The sequence below is a fragment of the Carassius auratus genome, unplaced genomic scaffold, assembly GCF_003368295.1.
Source record: "Carassius auratus strain Wakin unplaced genomic scaffold, ASM336829v1 scaf_tig00215565, whole genome shotgun sequence".
Lineage (NCBI taxonomy): Eukaryota > Metazoa > Chordata > Actinopteri > Cypriniformes > Cyprinidae > Carassius > Carassius auratus.
In genome coordinates this window covers 1138972-1165695 of record NW_020528142.1, presented here as the reverse complement: position 1 = coordinate 1165695, position 26724 = coordinate 1138972, and the positions used below count along the sequence as shown (strand labels likewise).

Sequence of the window (26724 nt, the reverse complement as noted above, 5' to 3'; positions counted from 1 at the left end):
ACCTAACCCTGATTGTAAGCCTAAAACTGATATTTCCTGAAAAGTTTAATCTCAGTTCTGAATGGTGGATTGGAATGTTGTTCCAAGATCAACAAGGATGTACTTGGTGCTTTGCCACAAGGATGCACTGACAACTTCTGTCCTCTAGGAGGCAGTGTTGCATATGTGTAGACCTTACAGGTCTATATTAAACTGTTTTACTGTTTACTGCACTTGTTTTTTCTTCTCATTATTTCCCTACAGCAGCTAATGAACCAGAAGTCTCACACACTGACAGAAAATGGCTTACTTCCGTGTTGAAAAATAAGGTGGATAGACCTACAAGAAGTCACTCCTGCAGTCATGTTGTCTTCTCAAAGCACTTGAATTACTTGTCACTCAGCGTGCGTCAGCACTCTTATAAACACTTGCTTCAAAACTTTCTTTACCTTTCAACATTTGACACCTGTCAACACTTTTGTATGACAAAACACAGGGATACAGTTTATCTTTTCATAAATACCTTCCCAGACTTCTTCCTTTTCCGTCGGAATCGTAAGAGCTCTTTGTGTTGCCGTGAAACAAAGTTGACCGCAGCATACTCCAACAGCGCAGAAAAGACAAATAACAAGCACACAGCCATCCAGATGTCAATTGCCTTCACGTAAGACACCTGCACGGCAGAAAGACACAAACACATCCATTCTCATATACCTTAGTTAGCCTTTGCCTTTTCATTCCAGCCTGCATAACAACAGCCTAGTCATTTTATTAGGGATCCATCAGACTATTGAACTTATCACAGCTATGAATTAGAGATAATTCTCTGCCAGGTGAAAAAACCTTTTTTTTCTTTTTCTTTTCTGGAATGTTTAATTGTGTTACATAACTCAATGTAGCATTTATGAGTTTTTAATATGCAATACACACTGCACGCCAGCTTTCATGCATGGATGCACTTTGCACATTCCACTCTGAGCTGCATTAATAAATAATAACTGAGAATGAATGGCAGAAAAAGAGATGTGCAGAAGTGCTAATAGAACTTACACCAATATACTGACCAGGGATGCAGCATCTTTGTTACAAATGTGAATAAGGCTCTTGCTTTAATACCGTATGCACTCTACCTTAGGTAAAGACGTCCTGGATCCAGAGCTCTGAGTTGTCATTGTGAGCACTGTGGTGATTCCCAGGGCAACACGGGCAGGAGCAGCATCCATGTTGATCCAGAAGGAGACCCAGGACAGGATGACGATGAGCAGGCTGGGAATGTACATCTGGATCAGGTAGTAGCCCATCTGTCTTTCCAGGTGAAAACGTACCTCGATACATGTGAACTTGCCTAGCAGAAAGAAAAGTGGACACAGGGCATATTAAACTATAGATGAGGATTTATGCTTCTAAGTTCTGGTAGGTTTGGTTATTAACATACATCCTGGAAAACAAAAACCAAAAAGTTTTATTTCATTTTTTATTTGCATTAATTCTTTGCTGTATGCTAAAACTATGATAATACACACACCACTGTTCAAAAGTGCCATAAGATTTTTAAAAAATGTTTTCATAATTGGTCTCTTATGCTCCCCAAGCCTGCATTTATTTGACAAAAATACAATAAAATAAGTTGTTTTTGTTGTTGCATATATGGCTGCACATATGGCTGCCCACTGCTCCAGGTGTGTGTTCACTGCTGTGTGTGTGTGTGCACTTTGGATGGGTTAAATGCAGAGCACAAATTCTGAGTATGGGTCACCATACTTGGCTGAATGTCACGTCACTTTCACTTTCACCTTAAGTCGCCTTTCTGAAAGAACTTCCTGTCACTCGTGGGGAAAGTCGTGGCCTAATGGTTAGAGGGTTAGAGGGTTGGACTCCCAATCGAAGGGTTGTGGGTTCTAGTCTCGGGCTGGACGGAATTGTGGGTGGGGGGAGTGCATGTACAGTTCTCTCTCCACCTTCAATACCACGACTTAGGTGCCCTTGAGCAAGGCATCGAACCCCCAACTGTTCCCCGGCCGCCGCCCACTGCTCCGGGTGTGTGCTCACAGTGTGTGTGTGTTCACTGCTCTGTGTGTGTGCATTTCGGATGGGTTAAATGCAGAGCACAAATTCTGAGTATGGGTCACCATACTTGGCTGAATGTCACTTCACTTCACTTCACTCTGTAAGGCTAATTGCTAAAGCTAGCATAGTCTCTGCCTGTTTTCACTGATGCTGTCTTCACCAGAATGATCATGAATAGGAAAGTGGTAGTTAAAAACTGCATATGAAAGCAATGTGAAGTCAACTGCTTGAATTTGCTGAGCTCATATTCACAAGTGGGACTTGTAATAGCAATGGCACCATGAGACCAGCTGTGTCGAGATTTTTATCGTGGTGTGCTCCCAATCTGTGTAATTCATAACTGCAAATTTATTTTGCACAGTAAAATCAGAGGACTGATTTTTCAAAATGAGTACATTTTCTGTAAAGTTAACAGGCTTGTACTAATAATGGAATGTTTATTTGCAAATGCCAGTGCCATTTGCCAGAGCATGAGCTCTTGAAGCTCCACCTTCTTCTGAAGAGGGGGTGGGAGCACCAGCTCATTTGCATTTAAAGTGATAAAAAATAAAATAAAACATTTAAAAAACCCTATGCGTTTTTTGGCGATTTTAACAAGCTAAAAATGTTCTGTTGTATATTTTGAGCTTCACATGTATACTCTGTGCACATACAGATACGTATTTTACATCTTGTAAAAAGGGACATAATAGGTCACCTGTAAAAGTTTTTCTACTTGATTTAACCCATAAAAGTTAGTTTTGTTGGTATAAGATTAAGGCTGATTCAGTGATGTTAATATTTTAGACATGAATAATTAATTCCTTTTTTTACATTACAATGCTGCTCAAATGCAGTTGAAATATCACAAATACCTGTTTTATTCTGAAAATAATGTGTAAATAAGGATGAAACTGGTCAGACATTGAAAACCATACTATCTCCAACAGAAAGTGTGCTCATTTAAAAGAAGATATTTATTTCATGTGTGGTCGGAGAAGAGGCATTACAGACGGTTACGTTTATATACAAAATCCACATGAAAAGGTAGAGAGCACCTACTTAAAAGGTTTGAGAGCTTTCAGCTGCAGTCTGTCTTTTTTGTTCTCTGCTACTGAGCCTTTTTCTCTTTCAAAACAAATTTCTGCGAGGCTTGTCTTTCCTGAAAAGCAGGGAGACGGCTTTCACTATTTCTGTCTCTTTTGTTCCAAAGTCCCTGGGAGATTTTCACTTGGTAATATTCCACACAGCCCTGCTCTCTAGCTGGAGTAACTTGGAGAAAAATACACTTAAACTCAATAAATGAATGAAACATCTGAAAGCCTATAAAAGTTAGTTTATTTAGAGCCACATAACGTTTGCTTAAACCACATATACATGCAATATTTAATATGTGCCTAAACATGTAGTTGTTAAGATGTTGTGTAAGAGTGTGTTTGACACTGAAATGTTCCCTCTGGAATGTAACCTTAACACACACAATGACGCAAACACACACTCCTAGTCTCCTCAGAAGTTTGGATGGTTGGAGCTGTCAGCACTGTAGTTGAGGTGACCTGAGAATAAAACCCCTGAGAGACTAAATGAGAGAGGTGAGAGAAAAAACAACAGGAGAAAGAGGAAAGGCAAAAGAACAAAAACCAGGAGACAGTCTGTCTTATGGAGCCTGATAGCTCCTAACATTCACAGGACAGATGTGGGATGTGCTGCAGGCCCAGGAATCAGCACAGCCCAATAAACCATCCTAGGATAATAGAGAGGAATGTAGACTTATGGATTTAATTTACCTCCTCAGTTTCTGAGCTGATTTATACATATATATCAGTGCTGTCCATCGAATAAAACAATTAGCTAATTGATCTCAGATTATTGAATATACTGACATTTCATTATAATTGAGAGCTATCAACCATAACTTAAAAAAAAAATCTTAATATCTGAACTTAATAAAACAATGTTTACATAAACCCATTATAATAAATGTCATATTTACCTGTGTCCTTTAGCAAGGACAAAATATACAGAAATTTTATAAAGTTATCAAACACTAAATTTTCCATTAAATATAGATAAAATCTTAAAACTACAAAATTTTATTTTGTTCTTTGATGAAGAGACATCACAACAGCTGGGTTATTTTGTTATTTGGGTGCTATTACTTTAAGAGCAGCCGCTACTGAATTTAACGTGGAGCTGACATGCAAGCTCTTAATTTAATTTGTGCTTTAATATGAAATGATAAAGGCTACAGTGCATGCCACCGTATTTGTGCATTATTAGTCCTGTCAAACGATTAATTGCAATTTATCGCATCCAAAATGAAAGTTTTGTTTGCACATATATATTTATTATTTATATAAATATTCACAAATGCATGTATATATTTCAGAGAAAAATATTATTTTTGTATATTAAGTGTATTTTATATAATCTCACTTATAGAAATATATACATTTAAATGCATGCAAATGTTTTCAAAATATATACATGCACAAGTGTGTGCTAGATCCCACTTTATAGCTGTCAATGAATTTCACAATATGTATACATAGGGGCTTTTATCAAAAGGGATTTTTTTTTTAAACAAAATTATTTTTGGAGCTTGGCAGAGATTAATTTTTAGTGCACTGCTTAATTTACACACTTAGGAAACCCAAAGGATCCTCCATCTTTTCACTGGCAGGCTTGTTCTGCAGTAGATCAGGGATGAAAACCCACTGTGACATCACTAAAGCTGTGCCATGTGGTTATTTCACATCCCTCATGACTCAGCTGACAGAAGATGCGGGAGCTCTGAGAAAATGTATGAGTGTGCACAACTACATGACAGAGCAGGAAGTCTTGTGTGGCAGAGGAGGAAATGTGTGGGCAATCATGCAGAAGGCCCTGCATCCATCCTGTCACACTAGAGAGGGGAGATCACATTTAAAGAAGTGTTAATGAACCGAGGATGAAAGTAAAATGTCATTGTGTTGTTTAAAGGATAATGCGATTTTTAGCATACATTCTTACCCTTTGGTATAAAAACCTCAAGGTCATCGAGGGCTGGTTGTATGAGTAATAAGATTAGGCCTAAGGGTAACATTTTTTTTTTTTTTTTTGCATGAAAGAGAGTTTGATCATTATTCTACTTGCTTATCTGACAGATCCCAGACTTATTTTGCAATGTGCAACACCAGCATATAAAAAGTGTAGTATATTTTCATAATGTGACAGACTGACAAATCCATGGTCTGTCAGTGAATTGAAAGATGTTGAGTATTGAATTATTGATTCCTTTCTATATGAATGTAACAGAGGTATGGTGGTTTTCATGCAGAGATGCCTGTGGCCAATATGCTAAGAGATTGACATATTGTATACTGGACAGTGTGAGTGAATACCTCTTAAATGCATTCAAACAATCAAATTGAACTACTCAGTTTCATTGTACTGTACAAACCAAACTGAGCCAGCATCCTATTACAGTTGTAATCCCACAAAATGCAAATGTACTACACTGAATTATTTGCATCATGCTGTAGTGGACTACCCCTTTTAGTGCATAAATTATAGTATTACTACAGTAATGTATTCTTTGCTACATATATTTGCAGACGAGAGTGGCTTTTTGTCTCGAGGGATCCTTGCTCTTATGTTCGCTCCACCAAGGAATACTGACTCAGAAAGGTGGCCTGAAATAGGTGTTACACCTCTGATGAAAAATATTGTGGGGCACTACTGAAGCCAGAGACAGAGCCACTGTACTTGATAGAAAGTCAATTATTTTGTCAGTTTTGTCAAAAAAGAAAAAAGAAAATGGGTTTGACTTCAGTAGAAGGTAATTGCTTTGGACGTTATACTCATGATGCAAGTAAAATAAAACAGTATGAATGACATTTATAATAATAATGATTTTCATGTGAGTTCATAGCTCTAAACTGCATAGCACATAATGCACATGGTTGAATCCTTTTATTTTTATTTTTTTATATAACAAAAACACCTCCTTTCACACCTCCTAAGGCAAATGGTTTCTCTTGTTTCTTCTTGACAAGAAAAAGCATATTTAATCTATATGCATATAAAATATATTATTGCTCTCTGCTGAATACATACAAAAAGCATGTTATCCATAAACTAAATGAATCTGAATCCCTTTAAAGTTCTTGATATTTGCTAGGAGCTTTGCAGTTGTCTTACCTTTTAATTGGATGCTCATCTCTCAACCCAATCAATATCAATATGCCTTTGTGCGTCAATATTGATTCAATTACTAAATGAGTCCAGGGAATAATATAATCGACATGTAGCTCCCTATAGATACATACAGTGCCCTGAACACAACTGCGAACAGAGATCCTGTCAAAAAAAAAGAAACCTTTGAATCTTATGTATTGTCACCAATCCCACTCTCTATTTCTTTTATACTTTTCCCCCTGCGGTTTTCCATTTCTCCTGGCTCTCAAGTCATTTACGGGTGGTCTCTCTCTCATTTTGTCCTTATACTCTGTGGACAATCGTTTGAGGCAACCTGACCTTGACCCACCAGCATCTGTCATTCATCCTGTCAGAAAGTCCCTCTGAGGCAAAACACACAGGGAGGTAAAAGCACACACCTCTTCACCAGGGATTGTGTGTCCATACAGTATGACTTCTGATATGTGCACTATCGATATGACTGATAATATCAGGTTTAAAAGCAAGAAGGCAAAGGCAAAGAGTAGGGTACAACATGTGCCATTCACTGAACCTAAAATGTAGAATTGCAGAAAAAAATATACGTTATATTGAAGATTAATTGAGCAACATATTTTGCGTGAAAATAAATAATTCAAGTTGTATATTTTGTTTAAAAATCGTATAAATGTATGAGGAGGCAAGGAGGGGGGTGGCTTTTACCCCACACAAGGGGCAAAAGGCTCACTAGCATGGGGTAAAAGGTACACAATATTGATACTAATACTTTAGCTAAAATAATGTTAAAATGTTCAGCTAAAGTTAGTTTTTTTCAATAACTATGTCATTAAAATGTTAATATAAAAAAAATACATTTTAAAATACAGAAACAAGATTGTTTTAAAGATTCTGAAAGTAATGAAGGAGATTCAGTAATAATTGAATATATATATTTACAGAAATTATATTTTATTACATGATATGATTAATATCATGTTTTAAATATGATAGTTTCATTCTAAACATGGTGTAACATGGTCTAAACATCAACTCTAATATGGACACCCAACATTATATATGATATTTACCATCTTAATCTTACCATGTCATGTCAACAAATAGAAAAGTCAGCAATCCGTTAATTTTCATATTAATTACTGTGCACCTTAAGCCCCAACAGCAAGGGCACTTTTTACCCCAAATACAATAATTTTACAATATTCTTTATGTAATGGGGTGGAGGTAGCATTAGTTGTGGCTCCATATTAGGCATGCTTGGGACTACAAATGTGTTGGACTACAGATCCCATGAGTCCAAGTACTATAAAGGGGGAAATCAAATCTTCTGGCCTTTCTCTTTGTGGGACCATGTGCTGCGTAGGAGAAGCTGTGTGGTATGTTTCAACGCTTGGTGATAATGAAGCTAGTCGTTGCCTTGTGAACATTATTAAAGTAAATTGTGGAAGTAAGGGTTGTGACTCATGGTTATGGTTAGTGTAGTCCATTTTAATGTGTGTTTGTTTGTTTGTTTTATAGTATGCTTAAAGGATATATACTGGTGGATCCCTCAGAAATTGAGTAGATTCATTCATTAACACAGGTACTTATTTTAATTGAATATTGGAGTATGTGAAGTTTGCTTTTTATTGTTAGGTGTTTTTAATTCTGTTTTTAATTCTAATATTCTAAAGGGGCAATCATGAATTGCATTTTCTTTGTTTTGCAGATGATGCATGATTGCCGTTTACTTTTATCTAAAATATTGGTGGGTTAATGTTGGGTTGTAAGATATGACTTTTAACAGTTACACTATGATGAAGTGATTTGAATTTATTGTGGGACTGTGATTTTGTTTCGTTTATTTGTCTTCGTTTTGTTTTAATCAACCAAAGACAAAGGGGTTCCCATTCTTGTATGCATGGTTGACTCTTAAGGTGATTGGGCACAATTTGTAGTGGTTTGAGTCAAGTGCGTGTTGGTTTTCTATTACACTTGTAGTGTTATTGGTTTTGTGCTGTGATTTGAGTGTACTCTTTAATAGTGGAACTGCCATTGTATGGGATTGGGGAACCCTATGGTCTATAGTGGGTTAAACTTTTGTGTTCTTTTCGTTTCTTTGCCACTTCTTATTACCATTTGTGTTTAATAAATCTGTTTGTGCTTGCAAGGAAACACACTGTGGTTGTTGCCCTTCTTTTACACCTTCCCCATTACTTGTAAGGCCTGGGGAGGGTTACAAATGGCGTAGTCGGCAGGGTCTGTTTGATGTTGGGCAGCACTACAGTGTGTTACTGTGGGCCTTGTTGTTTTGTTGTTGTTGTTGTTTATTTATTATTATTATTTTTTTTTTTTTTTTTCACTGATACCCACCATTTTGTGTAGGTATTTAAAAGGTATTTGTATAAGTAAACGGCAGTCGTGCAAGAAGAAAACACCGTAACTATGGAACAGGAGCTGACAGAGTTGCGGGAACAGATACGTAGTCTACAGGCTGCAAATGAACAATTAATGCAACAATCTTCTGCATCCAGCCGTGACTCTCTTAACCAGCCTGTATCCAGCATTAATGCTCCTCCGCCGGTGCCTTTCACTAGAGTGATGTATGTTCCTCGGGAGCGGAAGTGTCGACGGTTCTGTGGGGACTTGGACTCTACTTCGAGCATAGAGGACTGGATTGAGGAGGCTGAAGCCTGCATTGGGGATGACAGTTGGACTGTGCGAGAAAGGGTAGCATTCCTTTTAGATCATTTAGGAGGGGAAGCCAGAATGGAGATTAAACTCCGAGCAGCAGCTGAACGTCAGACTCCCGAACTCATATTTAAGGTTTTAAGAAGTATGTATGGAGCAAAACAAACATTCGTGCAGTTGCAGAAAGGGTTTTATGATCGAAAACAAAGAGAGGGTGAATCCCTAATTGAATTCTCTCATGCACTTATATCTTTGATGGATTCTATTCTCGTAAGTAGTCCACATGGTGTCCCGAATGCTGACCAAGTTCTCCGTGATCAGTTTGTGGAGCAGGTTAAAGATGTAGCACTTAAACGTGAACTTAAACGTTTTGTAAGACAAACTCCACACTGTACCTTAATTGATGTTCGAAGTGAGGCTATCAGATGGAATGAGGAAGGCAAAGGAGAGGCTATTCCCCCTGCTGCTCAGTTATGGTGTAATGCTGCTCAGGGTAGAGTAACTGAATCACCTAGGCCTAATGAATCTACTGAATTAAGAGAAATTAAGGAGTTGTTAAAGCACCAACAAGCTCAGATTGATGAGATTACGAAGCGTCTTGATGATCTTAAACCCTCAAGTAATGAACCCTCTGTCCCTTTGACAAGGCCAAATGGTTCTCGAAGGTGTTTACGTTGTAATAAATTGGGTCACATTGCCCGATATTGTCGACAACAATGGCCTGTTGATTCTGGCTCTAGGTCAGCTGGGGGAACAACGAGGGGAACACCGGTGGAGGAGATAGATGAATGTGCCTCTCCTGTGGTTACTAGTCAAGAAACTGAAATAGGCATTGAAGGTTTAAAAACCTCAAGACTTGTCTGTCCTACAGTGGTGCAGCGTCTTATCGGCAAATGTCCCACAGTGACGATTCAAATGGGGGGTGTTCCTGTTTTATGTTTGCTGGATACTGGCTCAATGGTGACCACTATAACAGAGACTTTTTTTGACCAATGTTTTCGACAACTAGCACCAGATGCTCTAAAAAAATGTGGCTGGCTTCAACTGAGAGCTGCGAATGGTTTGAATATCCCTTATGTGGGATATTTTGAAATTGATGTTAATGTGTTGGGACAAATTCTACCTAAACAGGGTGTATTGGTTGTGAAAGACCCTGAAAACATTGATATGTCTAAAAAGAAAGAACTGGTCCCTGGTCTGTTGGGGATGAACATAATAGGGCAGTGTTATAACAATTTGTTTGAAGAACATGGTTCAGCCTTATTTTCAGTTCTACAGGTTAGACGAGCAGAAACTGGTTGGAAGGATGCATTGTTGCAGTGCCAGAGAACCAGTGATCCCTTTGGTCCTGGTTATATTGGCCAGGTACGAGTGCAAGCAAAGCATCCAGTGCAGATTCCTGCCGGAACAATGAGGTTAGTTACAGCTTACTGCCCTAAAACTTTTTCAAATGTAGCCACTTTATTTGAACCCCTTGGTGGTGATGGGAGCGGTGGATTTCCTGCAGGAATTTTGATCTCCCCTGCATTGTTACAATCCTCCCAAACTACAATTTGTGTACCTGTGGTTAATGTCAGCACAGAAACTGTATATTTACCTGCAAGAGCAAAGTTGGGTAGTTTGATTAAAGTTGAGATGGTTAATCAATCTGACCAAGAAATTTCATTTAAGGAAAATTTGCAAGGCAGTGTTAGTGAAATTGTTATTCAGTGCCAGATGTCAGCTTCTGTTTCAAACCACAGTGAGCTAGAAAGGGTCGAATTATCGGGGCTTTCAGAGGCAGAAAGGGAAGTGGTCAAACATCTTTTGCATAAATATCAGGATGTTTTTGCTAAGGATGATGGTGACTTGGGCTGCACTACTTTGATAGAGCACCATATCCCATTGTTGGATAATGTCCCAGTGCGTCAGCGTCATCGTCGAATTCCACCTAGTCAGTGGGAGGCTGTCAAAGCCCACATTAAGCAGCTGTTGGAGAGTCAGGTCATTCGAGAGAGTTGTAGCCCATACTCATCTCCCATTGTGCTGGTAAAGAAAAAGGATGGTTCCTTGAGAATGTGTGTAGATTATCGTCAGTTAAATGCAAGAACTCGGAAGGATGCTTATCCACTTCCCAGGATTGAGGAGTCCTTGGATGCTTTGACTGGGGCAAGATGGTTTTCTACATTGGATTTAGCAAGTGGATACAATCAAGTCCCGGTGGCTGAAGCTGATCGTTCCAAGACTGCCTTTTGTACTCCTTTTGGGCTCTTTGAATTTCTTCGGATGCCTTTTGGGCTTTGCAATGGGCCAAGCACTTTTCAACGGCTCATGGAACGAATTTTTGGTGACCAAAGTTTTCAGTCCCTACTGCTCTATCTTGATGACGTGATCATTTTTTCAACAACAGTAGAACAGCATCTGCAGCGACTAGAACTGGTACTGAGTCGTTTAAGGCAACAAAATCTTAAAGTTAAGCTCAGTAAGTGTTGTTTCTTTTGCCCAAAAGTACGTTATTTGGGACATGTCGTTTCGGCTGCAGGAGTGAGCACTGATCCAGAAAAGATAGCTGCAGTGGTAAATTGGAAACAGCCACAGACTCTTCAAGAACTTAGGTCCTTTCTAGGTTTTGCTAGTTATTATCGACGATTTGTGAAAGGGTTCTCACGTATTGCAGAGCCTTTGAATGCTCTAGTAGCTGAAGTCATTCGGGGCCAGAAAACCAAGCGGCCAAAAGTTAATTTGGGGGATAGGTGGGTTAAAGCTTGTGAAGATGCGTTTCAGACCCTTAAGGTAGCTTTGACCAGTGCCCCTGTGCTTGCTTATGCTGACTTTAGCAAGTCATTCATCTTGGAGATAGATGCAAGTTTTCAAGGCTTGGGTGCCGTTTTGTCACAGGAGTACAAGGGCAAGTGTAGACCAGTTGCTTATGCAAGTCGAGGGTTGAGGCCAGCAGAACGTAATATGCGAAACTATAGCTCAATGAAGCTGGAATTTGTGGCTCTAAAATGGGCTGTAGCTGAAAAATTCAGAGAGTATCTGCTGGGAAATAAGTGTACAGTATATACGGATAACAACCCTCTTAGTCATTTGCAGACAGCAAAGCTGGGGGCACTGGAACAAAGGTGGGTAAATCAGCTTGCAGAGTTTGATTTAGATATCAAATACAGGCCTGGACGCAATAATGGCAATGCTGATTCCTTGTCTAGACAAAGCTCCACCCCTTTGGTGGAGCTGGCTTCGATTGCAGTTGTGCCGGAACAAATACGGCAGTCTGTTACAGATCAGGGTCAGGTCTGCAGGGTTAATAAAGTATCTGTCTTTCCCAGACCGTTGAAGGAAAATTTGGGTGTGTTGCAGGAAGCTGACCCTGTCATAGGAAGGTTCATGGTATACTGGGACCGCAGGCAGCAACCAACATTGCAAGAACGCTCTCTCGAACAGCCAGAGCTTTTGGAGCTAGTCCGTCAATGGGAGAAGTTGGAGAAAATGGATGGTGTTTTGTATAGACGATTTTGGCCACAAGAGTGTCATAAGGAAATCCGACAGGTTGTGTTACCATCTGCCCTTAGAGAGGAGGTTCTTACCTGCCTTCATGATGACCATGGCCATCAGGGGATGGAGCGAACTGCAAGGCTAGTAAGAGCACGTTGTTATTGGCCAGGAATGTATAGGTATGTTGAGGACTGGTGTAGGAAATGTCAGCGCTGTACCCTCTCAAAAGTGGTTAGACCGAAGGTGCGTACATTCATGGGGCATTTGATGGCTGACCGACCCCTTGATATTGTAGCAATCGATTTTACATTATTGGAACCATCAACTAGTGGAATGGAGAATGTATTAATCATGACAGATGTGTTTTCAAAATATACCCAAGCAATCCCTACTAAAGATCAGACTGCTAAAACAGTGGCCCGTGTATTAGTGGAACGATGGTTTTATTTGTTCGGTGTCCCGCGACAGTTACATTCAGATCAGGGAAGGTGCTTTGAGAGCCACCTGATAAAAGAACTCTGTGAAATCTATGGTATTGCAAAGACTCATACTACACCATATCATCCTCAGGGGAATGGTCAGTGTGAGCGGTTCAATAGAACGATGCATGATCTGCTGCGTACACTCCCTGCTGAAAAAAAAAGAGACTGGCCATCTTACTTGTCACAGTTGGTGTTTGCATATAATACCACAGAACACCAGTCTACAGGTTACTGTCCTTATGTCCTGATGTTTGGACAAGAACCACACTTACCGGTAGATTTTATGCTAGGACTGGATGACTATGGCCCAACAAATGTGGACTGGATAGTTGACCACCGAGATAATTTGGAAAGTATTTTCAATAATGCCCGAGCCCGTCTTCAGAAAGCTGCAGCTCAGCGTGCCCGTGTAAATGATGCTAAGGTGTCACAGATGACATTAAGGGAAGGCCAGTTGGTATATAAAAAAGCACATGATCATCAAGGCAGAAAGAAAATCCAGGATGCTTGGGACCCAACCACTTATCAAATTGTTCGATGTCCCGAGGGGCAAGGGTCTGTATATTCTATTATTCCAGTTGATGGTGGAAAAGTGAGACAAATACACCGTAGTGAGTTGCGACCAGTTTATGTCCCATCAGAAGGTCGAACCGAAAGTCCAGGACTATTCCCTTTAAGTGAGGATCCTGAGGAGCAGAGAAGGGATATGATAGTAATGTTATCAAGTGAACCTGGTGTGCCTGCAGAGAATGAGTTATGCATACCACTTCCAGCAGAAGAAGGTGATCCTCAAGAGCTGACTTTACAGCCATGTCGACAACCGGAACAGCCAGTGCAGCGACAGGTGGACCTAGTAAGGCGGACAACCCGGTCCACAGCAGGGCAGCATACAAATCCACATAATCTTCCTCAGTCAGCCGTGTGTAGAGAAGTCCATTCAAATGGTTATATCTTTCTCCCGAGAACAGAGCTCTCCAGTGTTACAAACACCCTGTTTTTTCGACCATGGTCATAGAAATTTGATCGACGGGACGCCGATTTAAAATAAGGGGGGTGTATTGTAATGGGGTGGAGGTAGCATTAGTTGTGGCTCCATATTAGGCATGCTTGGGACTACAAATGTGTTGGACTACAGATCCCATGAGTCCAAGTACTATAAAGGGGGAAATCAAATCTTCTGGCCTTTCTCTTTGTGGGACCATGTGCTGCGTAGGAGAAGCTGTGTGGTATGTTTCAACGCTTGGTGATAATGAAGCTAGTCGTTGCCTTGTGAACATTATTAAAGTAAATTGTGGAAGTAAGGGTTGTGACTCATGGTTATGGTTAGTGTAGTCCATTTTAATGTGTGTTTGTTTGTTTGTTTTATAGTATGCTTAAAGGATATATACTGGTGGATCCCTCAGAAATTGAGTAGATTCATTCATTAACACAGGTACTTATTTTAATTGAATATTGGAGTATGTGAAGTTTGCTTTTTATTGTTAGGTGTTTTTAATTCTGTTTTTAATTCTAATATTCTAAAGGGGCAATCATGAATTGCATTTTCTTTGTTTTGCAGATGATGCATGATTGCCGTTTACTTTTATCTAAAATATTGGTGGGTTAATGTTGGGTTGTAAGATATGACTTTTAACAGTTACACTATGATGAAGTGATTTGAATTTATTGTGGGACTGTGATTTTGTTTCGTTTATTTGTCTTCGTTTTGTTTTAATCAACCAAAGACAAAGGGGTTCCCATTCTTGTATGCATGGTTGACTCTTAAGGTGATTGGGCACAATTTGTAGTGGTTTGAGTCAAGTGCGTGTTGGTTTTCTATTACACTTGTAGTGTTATTGGTTTTGTGCTGTGATTTGAGTGTACTCTTTAATAGTGGAACTGCCATTGTATGGGATTGGGGAACCCTATGGTCTATAGTGGGTTAAACTTTTGTGTTCTTTTCGTTTCTTTGCCACTTCTTATTACCATTTGTGTTTAATAAATCTGTTTGTGCTTGCAAGGAAACACACTGTGGTTGTTGCCCTTCTTTTACACCTTCCCCATTACTTGTAAGGCCTGGGGAGGGTTACAAAAAGTAATGGGGAAGGTGTAAAAGAAGGGCAACAACCACAGTGTGTTTCCTTGCAAGCACAAACAGATTTATTAAACACAAATGGTAATAAGAAGTGGCAAAGAAACGAAAAGAACACAAAAGTTTAACCCACTATAGACCATAGGGTTCCCCAATCCCATACAATGGCAGTTCCACTATTAAAGAGTACACTCAAATCACAGCACAAAACCAATAACACTACAAGTGTAATAGAAAACCAACACGCACTTGACTCAAACCACTACAAATTGTGCCCAATCACCTTAAGAGTCAACCATGCATACAAGAATGGGAACCCCTTTGTCTTTGGTTGATTAAAACAAAACGAAGACAAATAAACGAAACAAAATCACAGTCCCACAATAAATTCAAATCACTTCATCATAGTGTAACTGTTAAAAGTCATATCTTACAACCCAACATTAACCCACCAATATTTTAGATAAAAGTAAACGGCAATCATGCATCATCTGCAAAACAAAGAAAATGCAATTCATGATTGCCCCTTTAGAATATTAGAATTAAAAACAGAATTAAAAACACCTAACAATAAAAAGCAAACTTCACATACTCCAATATTCAATTAAAATAAGTACCTGTGTTAATGAATGAATCTACTCAATTTCTGAGGGATCCACCAGTATATATCCTTTAAGCATACTATAAAACAAACAAACAAACACACATTAAAATGGACTACACTAACCATAACCATGAGTCACAACCCTTACTTCCACAATTTACTTTAATAATGTTCACAAGGCAACGACTAGCTTCATTATCACCAAGCGTTGAAACATACCACACAGCTTCTCCTACGCAGCACATGGTCCCACAAAGAGAAAGGCCAGAAGATTTGATTTCCCCCTTTATAGTACTTGGACTCATGGGATCTGTAGTCCAACACATTTGTAGTCCCAAGCATGCCTAATATGGAGCCACAACTAATGCTACCTCCACCCCATTACATTTAGTTATTTAAAAAAACTGTTGCTTTAATAATGAAAATCATAAAGACATTTTCTCAAAATATATGCATTACTTTTAGTGGTTCTCATTTGCTACTTAAATCTACATTTTAAACATTTTCAAAAACATCAAATATTAGATCAAGTAATCACAGAATCAACTTTGCGCTGCTGTGCGCGATCGCGTCATTGATCAGACAAAAATACACGGGCATCTTGAAAAGCGGATGTTTTGGAAACTGCCACGCCTCGTTTTTGTGCCATCTAGTGGTTTAGATGAATATAATATCAAATGCGCCTTTTACCCCGGGGCTCCTTTAGCCCCGTTGAACCCTACTCACCAGGTCACCAATTAATTCAATTATATCTGACAAGGCTTATGAGAGCTTATGAGCACAGTAGATAAGTACAATTCTGCAATGCACTGACATGGTTCTTGACCGAAGGCATGTAGAAACCTCATCTCGATTTAGTTTGTTTTTCGAAATCTTTCCTCAGTTACTCTCAGAAGTCTCATTGCCAGTGTTTTGGCCAGTTTTTCCAATATCATGCATGTTTTGAAGATAACTTTTTCTAAATATAATTTGTGTGTGTACTTCAAGGCTACTAAGCTAAATGTGATACATAAAATTCTGGGCATTGTATAACTACATTTTTTTTTTCACTTTAGGTCTCAGACACTGAACACTCACTGACAGTATTTTCCTCTCTCACACCGTTGATGTTTAAGTGTTAACCGTGATAAGGCCAGTGCACCGTGGATACATTATTGAGACACCACGAGATGCGATAACAACCTTTTTCAATAATCATCTGATAAAAGCTGTTCTTTTGCATCCCATTAAGACAAGACTGCTAGAACATTCTCCTGGATTTTTTTCTTCTTCTTTTTTTTTTTTTTTTTTTGTCTCTTCTCCTTCCTCGCAGTGGTCTTCTGTTCTTCTAAATTAGTGATTCTCAACTGGTGGCCATAACAAATTGGGCCACATGTCTGGACTGATAGAGCGGTAGAGAAGAGCAATGATAAATGCAAATAATGAAATGCTATAATGCTGTATAATCATGCTTGCTTAGTACAGCACGATAAGAGGAAAAAACACTATACATATAATCAGTCAAAGACCATACATCCAGTTGATTTTGGAGGAAATTAATCTGTCATATGGTTGAAGCTAGCCAGATGGCAACATGGACAGGTTCATGATATTCCCTCATCCTTAAAAACCATGAACAAGACTGTGCGATTTGTTTTGCTTTGTGAGTTAATGCCTTCTGAAAGCATGAAATAATTCAAATTCAATTTACATGTGGAATAGACCAATGGTTCTAATCTCTCTGCACATTTTGTATGTCTTCTTGATTTTAATGCACTTGATTCAGATCATCAGCTCAATAGAGCAATAGCAATAGAGAGTGCAAGCGTGTCCGATAAGAGGTATACAGGTATACAAAATTTGCAGAGTACCCAGGACCGACGTTGAGAACCACTGGATTATAATTTAAAGTTAATTTTCTTATTCAGTCTGAATCATGTTCATTTTATGATGTTGCGGATCATTTGGAGCTTCTATCAGTCTATTAAAATTGTATTATATGGCAATGTTATGCAAATTACCTGTGTTGTAGTGCTTGGTGCAGTATCTCAAATCAGAATCATCCTTGAGGATGAACTGTGGGAGTGTCAAACCTTCGGCAAACTGTACAGGTCCCTTCTCTTGCCACTCAAAGATCAGGTCATTCATTGTGTAACCAACTAGGAGAAAAACATATATTTGTTAGTTTTTACATGCTGTTTTGAGTATTACAATTTCATAATGGAGAGGTTAATGTTGTATAATTAGCCCTTTTCGTATTCTGCAAATATTGCAACATCTTACACTTTCATTAAAGGATTCTTTCACATACATATTCTGTCATTAATTACTTGCATTCAACCTCATCCCAAACTTGCATGCATTAAATCTTCATAAATATTCATTTTGTGTTTTGTAAACAACATATGAAAAATTTGTCGTTTTCGGATGAACCCAAAAGACTTTAGCAGCCTTTTGTCTCACAAGGGACAAAGATTAAGTAAATATTCCTTTAGTTAAACCATTCTGATGGTTTAATTTAAGAACTAGTTTTTTTTTTCTTTTTTTATAAAAATGCAGATATATCCGAGGCCAAATGAGAGGGCTGTTCCAGAAGGCTAGAACATTAAAAAACAATGTACTACTTTTCAGATAGATATAAGCAATAGATTCAGAGGCATCTAATGAACAGTGACTTCAGATTCACAGTTTATATTCAAAAGGCAATGATGTGATTATTTTTTTAATACACATGTATGTAAAAAGAAACCAGCTTATTGTGTTTTTCTTTCCATTGTTGATTTAAACTATGACCATACAACCATAAAGCATGTTTACTGCAGAACATAGTAAAAAGGCACACAGCTTCAACATGAAGATAAAAACATATCACAACGCATTAAGCAGTTCACCAGCACAATATCCTCAGGGTTGCAACTGCACCGGAAAATGTATGGTGTGATGTTGAAATGGCAGATATAATTATCTCTGTTTCTTCATATAGCTCTGGTGTCACTTGCTTCTCTTGGTGGCACCACTTTACCAGAGGGAAGGTGAGTATGCTCATTCTATTCTATTCTATTCTACTGAATAAGCTAACTATTCCCAACAGAGATGATCTCTTCAATTTAACATTGTTGTCTATTATCAAGAGCCTCTCAGTGAGCAACTCTCTTAATGACATGAACATGGCCACTCTAAAACATGTAGTTATGAAGACAGATTCCCCATAACTATTGCTCTAAGCCTCAACCCCAGCTTAGAGCAATAGTCATGGGGGAGATTGATTTAGCTGTGGCATGATTTTAAATCAATAGAAAGCTCTTGGAATAATATACCAAACACTTTGACCACTAGTTGTACATGTCTTGGCATTCAGCACTTCGTCCGTAGAGAGCACTCTGTGCCTATGTGTCCTTAAGTTACTGTCTAGAATGGTGTATAATTTCTCCATGATGATTTTAAGGATGTCTTCAGGGCCTTGCCCATCCATAATTACATAATTTTTTATGATCCTGCCAGGTGAATGCCAGTGCCGAACACACTTTACATCAAATCTACTATTTACCTCATCCTAGCTACCGGCTGAAGTTATATTATGAAATGAGAAACAGTGTCTGCTTTCTACAAATCTGAATGAGGGGTGGGGGTGTTACATAACAAGCTCTTGATGAGAGGAGGTCAAACGAGATTACTCACAACTCTCCAGCTGCATTATGCACGTCTGCACATCCATGGGGAAATTCTTCAGATCCATCGGACACGAGAGTGTCAGAGTCAGTCTAAAAATTGAAACGGGAAAAGGCATAGATTTTAAAAATTATACTCACACCTCTTGTTTTTAATATGTGACCCTGGACCACAAAAACCAGTCATAAGATTTATACATCATCTGAAAGCTGAATAATTAAGATTTCCATTGATGTATGGTTTGTTAGGATAGAACAATATTTGGCCTAGATACAACTATTTTAATATCTGAAATCTGAGGGTGCATAAAAAATTACTAATAAAAATTCAGTTTTGATTAAGTTTTGTAATTTACTAAATATCATCATGGAATTAATTTTTAATTGAAATCTTTTGGCATAAAAGAAAAATCAATACTTTTGACCCATACAGTGTATTTTTGGATATTGCTACAAATATACCACAGCAACTTAAGACAGTTTTTGTGGTCCAGGGTCACATATGTGCTTTTCCAAGTGTAAAACATTTTAAGGCAATTTATATGCACAAAAAACGTAAATGGAATTCCATCTACATTCTCTGAATGAGTAATCTGTAAATCCACAACTCAGACAAAGAAGGGAATCAAAGTTGAGGGCTTTGAGCATTTGAAGCTGCTTGAGTGGTGGGATTTCAGAACGGGGCCACTAAAGCATAGGAGAGACAAGTCTGACAGCCGCAGATTGGCCATGTTTTAATTACACTCCTTCTCCCTCAGGGTGCCACGTGGATTTCAGTTAGAGTGAATCCTCTGTCATCTCACATCTGCACAGCTTTCCTTCATATCTCCTCAAAAGCCTGACATGATTTACCCCTCACTATTAACTCCAGCACTTTCCTTCTATCCTATGCTGCCACAGTGATATTGACTTCCTATGGCTTCGCTGCATTGATTGATGTTGAATGACACTGTGTTCATCCTGGCATTTGTTGAGGGGTTAGTTGCATTTTAAAGTTTGAAGGTATGACTCTAATGACTCAAGTCTGCATCAGCTGAGACATTTGATTACTAGGATGGTGGATTATTATTGACATTTTCAGGAGCTAGTACGCAGCAGCTGTTTTCATAGACCATGACCCTATACCTACTCAAATGTATGTGTCAAAAGTCAGTCAGCTGCTGCTTACTGTAACTATTTTGATTGGTGCTGAAGTCTCACCTGATTGAATAGAGGACATTTCCATTCTTGAAAATTCTCAAGAGCTTGTTGTCAGTGGTGACCTCGTGGAAGTGCGCTCCCTTCTCATTGGCGAAGAACAGATCAGGCTTCCAAATGGAGTCTAACATCGAGGGATCCAGGTCCAGGGAGTCATCTGGGTACTCGCTGTAAGCTAGCCGAGGGTCGTTCCATTGCTGCCGGAGAAATATGTTCACTCTGTAATCCTAAGAATAAATGCTTAACATCAGTCAAGGCAAATAGCACAGGAGATATACAACAGGCCTCTGTCAGTTTTAAATCAGATAGAATGAGTCTTTTCACGTACAAGCATGCACAGCCAACACAAGTGAAATAGAAATGAGCATCATTGCTTAAATATATGGTACATTAAAATGCTGTGTGAGATTTTCATAAATTCAATCAATGCACTGCTGTCTACTTTTGTTGTGTTTCACAGCTGTAAATACATTAAATCAGTGGCTATCAACCCTTATGTTGCTACATAATGTTCGTTCTGACAGGGAGAGAGAAGAGAATCAAGAGAGAAAAACACTGCTAAATGCAAATAATAAAATTAAGCCAACTGTGAGAGTATGATAGCAAACAAATATGAGGTAGGATAAAATGTTACCCAGATATTTTTTCTTTTATTTTTGCCTGATATTAAATACACTTGATAAAAGCTGTTCAAATTAGGCATAAGACAACATGGACAGGTTGCATATACCCTCTTCTGAAAACCATGAGCAAAATCCCTCAAAGGCAAAGCAAATATGACCCCTATCTCATTAAATGTGGGTGACAAGTTTAAGAAGCATTACTTTAAATAAATATATTTTAGACATACTGTAATAAGGTGGGTAATCATTATGAGGTTGTGACGGGCCATGGAGTTAAGCCAGCTGTTACCTTGCCAACAGTTATATAAGGTAAAATGGAAATGCTTTTTGTTTAACAAAGTTGATGCCTACAAAAGAAATCCAGTCATTGGGCATGTAGAGACGCAATCATCAATGAGATCTGTTCTTGCCTGTTGTACACTCCATCGTACTCTTACGTTTGCCTTGAGACAAATTCAAAAACAACAAACGTCTTAAATGTGGTTCTTAAATTTACAGCTCACAGTCCATATTAAATTAAAGTTCTGTGGATAAAATGTGACACAGTTTTATGCCATAATATATGCCGTAATGTTTTTGCCTAGAAGCCTGGCAGAACTGCATGAGTAAAGAAGAAAGAACCTCAGTGAACCTCAACAATAAGCTAGGAGACAGATCTACCATAATCTGAAACTAATAAAAGCTTAAATAAATGTTAAAAATGCATCCGAGGAGAGATTGAAACTTCTGCTTTCTTTACAACAACAGCTCTTTCATTCAGAAGTTTAAGAATATACTATGTATAATCAGACTGAATTTGCCTGAAAGCAACAAAGACAAGCAGCCACTAATAATGAATGGAAGGTGACAGCGCGTGGGTGATATAATTTGTTAGGCAGCAAGGCGGATGTAGAACAGGGCGGTTTTCATATCTTATCTGTGTCTTTCTAAAGCACTCGAAGAACTTCATTAGAAAGTCTGTGCGTCAGAGTGCATGAGTGGTGGTATATTGATATGGAGTTTCACGTGGGAAACCAGCGTAACACGGTTAGTGACTAAGCAAACCTCAACTGTGTCAGTTCCCCTTTGTCAACATTCAAACAACATCTCAAGGCAGAGGACGTCGTGTTTAGCAGAAACAAAAAAAAAAAGAAGTCAAAGCATTAGTTTTCTGCTCCACTTCCTAAAACATCTTACTATGGTGGTTTGTTGACAGGAACATTGCTGACGCTCCAAATTACAGATCACCGAATTGGCCACCATCTCAGCTGATGAAGCATGGCTTACTTTCATTATAGATGTCACACCATTGCTTTGTCAATCTCTTGGTTGCTTTGTCATCAACTTAGCGGCTAATTCTGTCCTCTGCACATTTCTTTGCAGTCGGTGTGGTGAAGCTTGAAAGAACCTGTGTATCGCATCTGCAATTGCTCAACCAACTGCAGGCCTTCACTGGCTCCATGGCAATCTCCACACATCTGCTGTGTAATTGCCTACTCAAGCGGGACTCTTTGGCATTAAGGGGGAATCTGTGCCCGTGCCAACAAGTCAATGATTAATCACATCTCCATATGTCTGTGGCTTCTGTGCAGTCAGATAGTCCGGTCAATACATTCACCGCTTTGGTAGTGACTATTGAAACATTGAACCTGCATGTTGTCAGCATAACCACTGGCAACTCTACTCCTGTATGTTGTCAGCATTTGCCAAAATGAGCAATGGTGAATAAAATCTGTGCCATTTGCAAGTAAAAATCACTTTCCGCACTCTTCATTGTGTAGATGGAATTTTTGTGCATTGATTAAATGGCAAATTACACCATCGTAACTCTACTTTACGAAGCCGCAGATAATCTTGAGATTATCTTTCTTATCAGTTGGTGTACAGAACTGGGCTGATCAGATCTTTATATGTTGGATTTCCAGCACATGGACAGGCAGATGTGTCAGGATTTTCAAAGTCCATAGAATCATCATACTGTATGTAGATGTGTTCAACAACAACACCTTAAATGATGTTTTGAAACTGCAGCTACTTGTAGTTAGACCTTAACAACCTTATAATCAGACTATAGAGGAATAGTGGATTAAAAAAGTGGAATGAGGAAGATAATACATGAGAAATTTACTCCTTTTCAGGTTAGAAATGTTTGGTAATTTAGTCGCACATTTCCTTCAAGTGTTTAGATGTTCCTGTCCTTTGATTTCCTTTAATTTTAGAGAAATTGGCATATGAATGCTAGCTGTCTGGGAACTGAGGTTTGTCCAGAATGATGTTCTGTTAATGCAGTGTCCTTTGTTCCGGGATGTAAGGATTATCCCATGACCCTAATGCAGAGGGAAGGTGATCTCCAAAGGCCAGATGGTTAAGGGCAGGAAATCTAGGAAGGGTTAGCATAATCCATATGTGACATGGGTAACCATAGAGAGAATTCCCATACATGGCCTTTTACCCTCTTATTCACCCTTAAACCTAGCCTGGACAACAAATCTTAGGGATATTGTTTATTACTGCACACTGATGCTCTCCTTGATGTGATGTGTTAAAATTTGTACTGTTTAACTGTAAGTTGAAAACATATCTAGATGTTCATTCAGTTCTTGAAAATATACTTTCTTGATAGTCTTAAACAATGTGTTTTTAAGATGACCTGATGTTAACATCAGTGGGGTAAATGAAAAACATTAATTGATTTGACCAGTAACTTTGAATGAAAAATCTTTAGAAAAATTATTTTAAGTCTTCAATGCTATTTTTTATTTTTTTTTTTGTATACTGTATATATTTTGGTTTCGTACACTTTACAAAAGTTACTATTACCAATTTGTATAAACATGAATTATATACAGTATACAAAGAGGTGCATTCAAGCTAGTGTCTATATGAGTCTGTAAGTATGATTTCATACACTGTAATATGCTCTGGTCTCCTCCCTGCTTACCTTGGTGGTGAGATACATAGCAGACTGTCATCACTCAGTGGCTGGTTGTCTAAGTGGTGCCCGCAGAACAACACAGTTTTCATATCATGGAACTGATGCTGATGGTATTGAAATTATGCATCCAAGTGATGATATCACGGATCATTATCTAGTCTTGTGTAAACTTAATATAGCTTAAACTGTAAATTCTACTCCTTGTAAAACCATCACTTCTACCACAAAAGACTGCTTTGTAACTAATCTTCCTAATTTATCTCAATTCCTTAGCACATCCAAAAACTCAGAACAACCTGAACTCATGTAACAGAAATGTCTAACAAGAGAGAAAGTTGCTTATTTATGCCTAAAGGGATAGTTCACCCAAAAATCAAAATTATGTCATTAATAACTTACACTCATGCCGTTCCAAACCCGTGAGACCTCCGTTTATCTTCGGAACACAGTTTAAGATATTTTAGATTTAGTCCGAGAGCTCTCAGTCATATTTCTTTGCAGCACAGAGAAACATACCAATTTGAAAATGTATGGAATGCAATATAATAAAAACCTGGATGAGGAGTAATTTCTTACAGATAAATTCTGAAAAGAGAGAGGTGTTAATTATAGGACCTAGAAACTCTGGATGTAATAACCTAGAATGCTGTCTAAGACTTGATGGTTACTCTGTCAATTCCTCACCATCAGTTAGGAACCTAGGTGTACTATTTGATAGCAATCTTTTCTTTGAAAGCCACATTTCTAGCATTTGTAAAACTGCGTTTTTCCATCTCAAAAATATATCTAAATAATGACATATGCTCTCAATGTCAAATGCAGAGACGATAATTCATGCGTTGACCTTAAGGTTAGATAATATTAATGCTTTATTGGGTGGTTGTTCTGCACACTCCAAAATGCAGCAGCTAGAGTTCTTACAAGAACCAGGAAGTATGACCATATTAGCCTGGTTATGTCAACACTGCACTGGCTCCATAACAAACATCGTACAGATTTTAAAATCTTGATTGTTACTTAGAAAGCCCTGAATGGTTTAGCACCTCAGTATTTGAATGAGCTCTTATTGCACTATACTCCTCCACGTCCGCTACATTCTCAAAACTCATGGCAATTTGATAATACCTAGAATATCAAAATCAACTGTGTTTGGCAGATCCTTTTCCTGTTTAGCACCCAAACTTTGGTATAACCTACAGTCCCTAACATTGTTCGGGAGGCTGACACACTCTGTCAGTTTAAATCTATATTAAAAACCCATCTCTTTAACCTGGCTTACACATTACACACTAACACATTTCTAATATTCAAATGTGTTAAATGGTTTTTAAGTTGCATTAATTAGGAAAACCGGAACCGGGAACACTTCCCATAACACACGTTGTACTAATTACATTGTTAGAAGAATGGCATCTATGTTAATTTTAGTGTCACAGGTCGGAGCGGACCACAGGTGTCGTGAGTCACGCCCCTTCCTGGTTTCCACCTCGAGGAGGTCCCAAGAACACCCCAATGATCAGACACACGAGAAAACCAGTAATTTGAATATTAAAACCACTTTATTAATTTACTAAAAAAAGGTTATTGTGGAAGGGGAAGGGAAGCTAAAATCCAATTCTCCGATTGGGGAGTAACAGTCTCGGGTCTCTTAAGCTCCGTCACGGGAGATCTCAGGTGAGCCCTTCACTCCTTTTTCCTTTGGGCTATATCAACAATCAGCTTATTCACCAGTGTCCCTTGTTCTGGCTTACAGGGCGACTGTCCAGGGCCCCCTCCTTTCCTGGACGTGACAAACACAAGTGGTAAGTATTTGAAATTTGAATGCACAGTGGATACCTGCTGCTACTCGCGGCAACTCCGAGTCAGCCCAGCGGATTTGGACTCCCGGTCATCCCGATGAAAGTGGAGCATACAATGGCTGACGGGATCCGACTGACACCGTACTGGGAAGCTCCGCGGTTTCTGTATCCTGAGTGGCGGGTCAACGTGTGAGTAGATGCTTCAAAGGGCCCCACTAGTTCTGCACAAGAACATACAGGTAGATATAACAGGACTTGGGCACCGACTGTGGACAGAGGGGCCGCTGGTTCTTTACTTAGGACACAGGTAAGTCTATAGACAAGACAGCTGGGGCTTCTCTTGGCATATAGGCGAGTGTACAACACAATATGCTGGCTTTAACTTTGGGCATAAGGTAAGTACATCAAAGGTAACTGGGGCTTCCCTTGGGCATACAGGCGGGTGTACAACACAATATGCTAGCTTTAGCTTTGGGCATAAGGCAAGTACATCAAGGTAACTGGGGCTTCACTTGGGCATACAGGCGGGTGTACAACACAATATGCTAGCTTTAGCTTCGGGCATAAGGTAAGTACATCAAAGGTAACTGAGGCTTCACTTGGGCATACAGGCGGGTGTACAACACAATATGCTAGCTTTAGCTTCGGGCATAAGGTAAGTACATCAAGGTAACTGGGGCTTCACTTGGGCATACAGGCGGGTGTACAACACAATATACTAGCTTTAGCTTCGGGCATAAGGCTTACGGTGAATCTGCAGGGAAACGGGAAGAGAATGTAACTCACAGACACTTGAGGAAAAGACGTCAGGCGTTCCTTTTCTGAGGATTCAACCAACTGCTGATAGAAATGTGAATAGGCAGCTGCTGCTGCGCCGGGCCGAACACTGCCTCCGCTGGTATCACACACACAGGCAAGTCGTTTCCTCCGGGGCGTGTTACACTGGGGAGTCGAACGCTTTCCTCCTCTTTCTCCCAACCAACAGGGCAAAAGGTCAAGACAGGGGCGAACCTTTAAAGAACTCCACAGCAGAATATACACA

General features: G+C 39.0%; 2 protein-coding genes and 1 long non-coding RNA gene across 5 annotated transcripts in view; 1 reads left to right on the top strand and 2 right to left on the bottom strand.

Moving 5' to 3' along the window:
* The window catches only part of LOC113095002 (glycine receptor subunit alpha-3-like), a 60768-nt gene that overhangs the window by 2790 nt on the left and 31254 nt on the right, over positions 1 to 26724 (bottom strand). For both annotated transcript variants that reach the window (XM_026260602.1, XM_026260600.1), the window contains exons 4-8: positions 20350 to 20573; positions 19160 to 19242; positions 17503 to 17640; positions 1110 to 1324; positions 503 to 652 (exon numbers count right to left, since the gene is read on the bottom strand). In XM_026260602.1, the coding sequence (XP_026116387.1) occupies positions 503 to 652; positions 1110 to 1324; positions 17503 to 17640; positions 19160 to 19242; positions 20350 to 20573 (810 nt within the window). The remainder of the gene's footprint in view (positions 1 to 502; positions 653 to 1109; positions 1325 to 17502; positions 17641 to 19159; positions 19243 to 20349; positions 20574 to 26724) is intronic.
* Positions 8555 to 14870, top strand: LOC113095001 (uncharacterized). 2 transcript variants are annotated; one of them, XR_003288250.1, is made up of 2 exons: positions 8555 to 14259; positions 14386 to 14870. XR_003288250.1 is itself a non-coding variant. In XM_026260599.1 (2 exons), exons 1-2 carry the CDS (start codon positions 8626 to 8628, stop codon positions 12488 to 12490), a joined length of 3669 nt encoding a protein of 1222 aa, XP_026116384.1. In that variant the 5' UTR covers positions 8558 to 8625; the 3' UTR covers positions 12491 to 14870. The 2 variants fall into 2 exon arrangements, 1 of the variants encoding a protein (XP_026116384.1); XM_026260599.1 differs by having other exon boundaries at positions 8558 to 12233; positions 12430 to 14870.
* On the bottom strand, positions 11347 to 15880 carry LOC113095003 (uncharacterized). Its single transcript, XR_003288251.1, has 2 exons — positions 15516 to 15880; positions 11347 to 15389 (listed from the first exon to the last, which is right to left on the bottom strand). It is a non-coding gene; the product is annotated as an uncharacterized LOC113095003 (long non-coding RNA).

Coding starts and splice junctions, on each gene's coding strand:
- LOC113095001 (XM_026260599.1), top strand. CDS start 8,626: ATGGAACAGGAGCTGACAGAGTTGCGGGAACAGATACGTAGTCTACAG. Junction 12,234..12,429: donor GCTGACCCTGTCATAGGAAG/GTTCATGGTATA, acceptor CTTAGAGAGGAG/GTTCTTACCTGCCTTCATGA.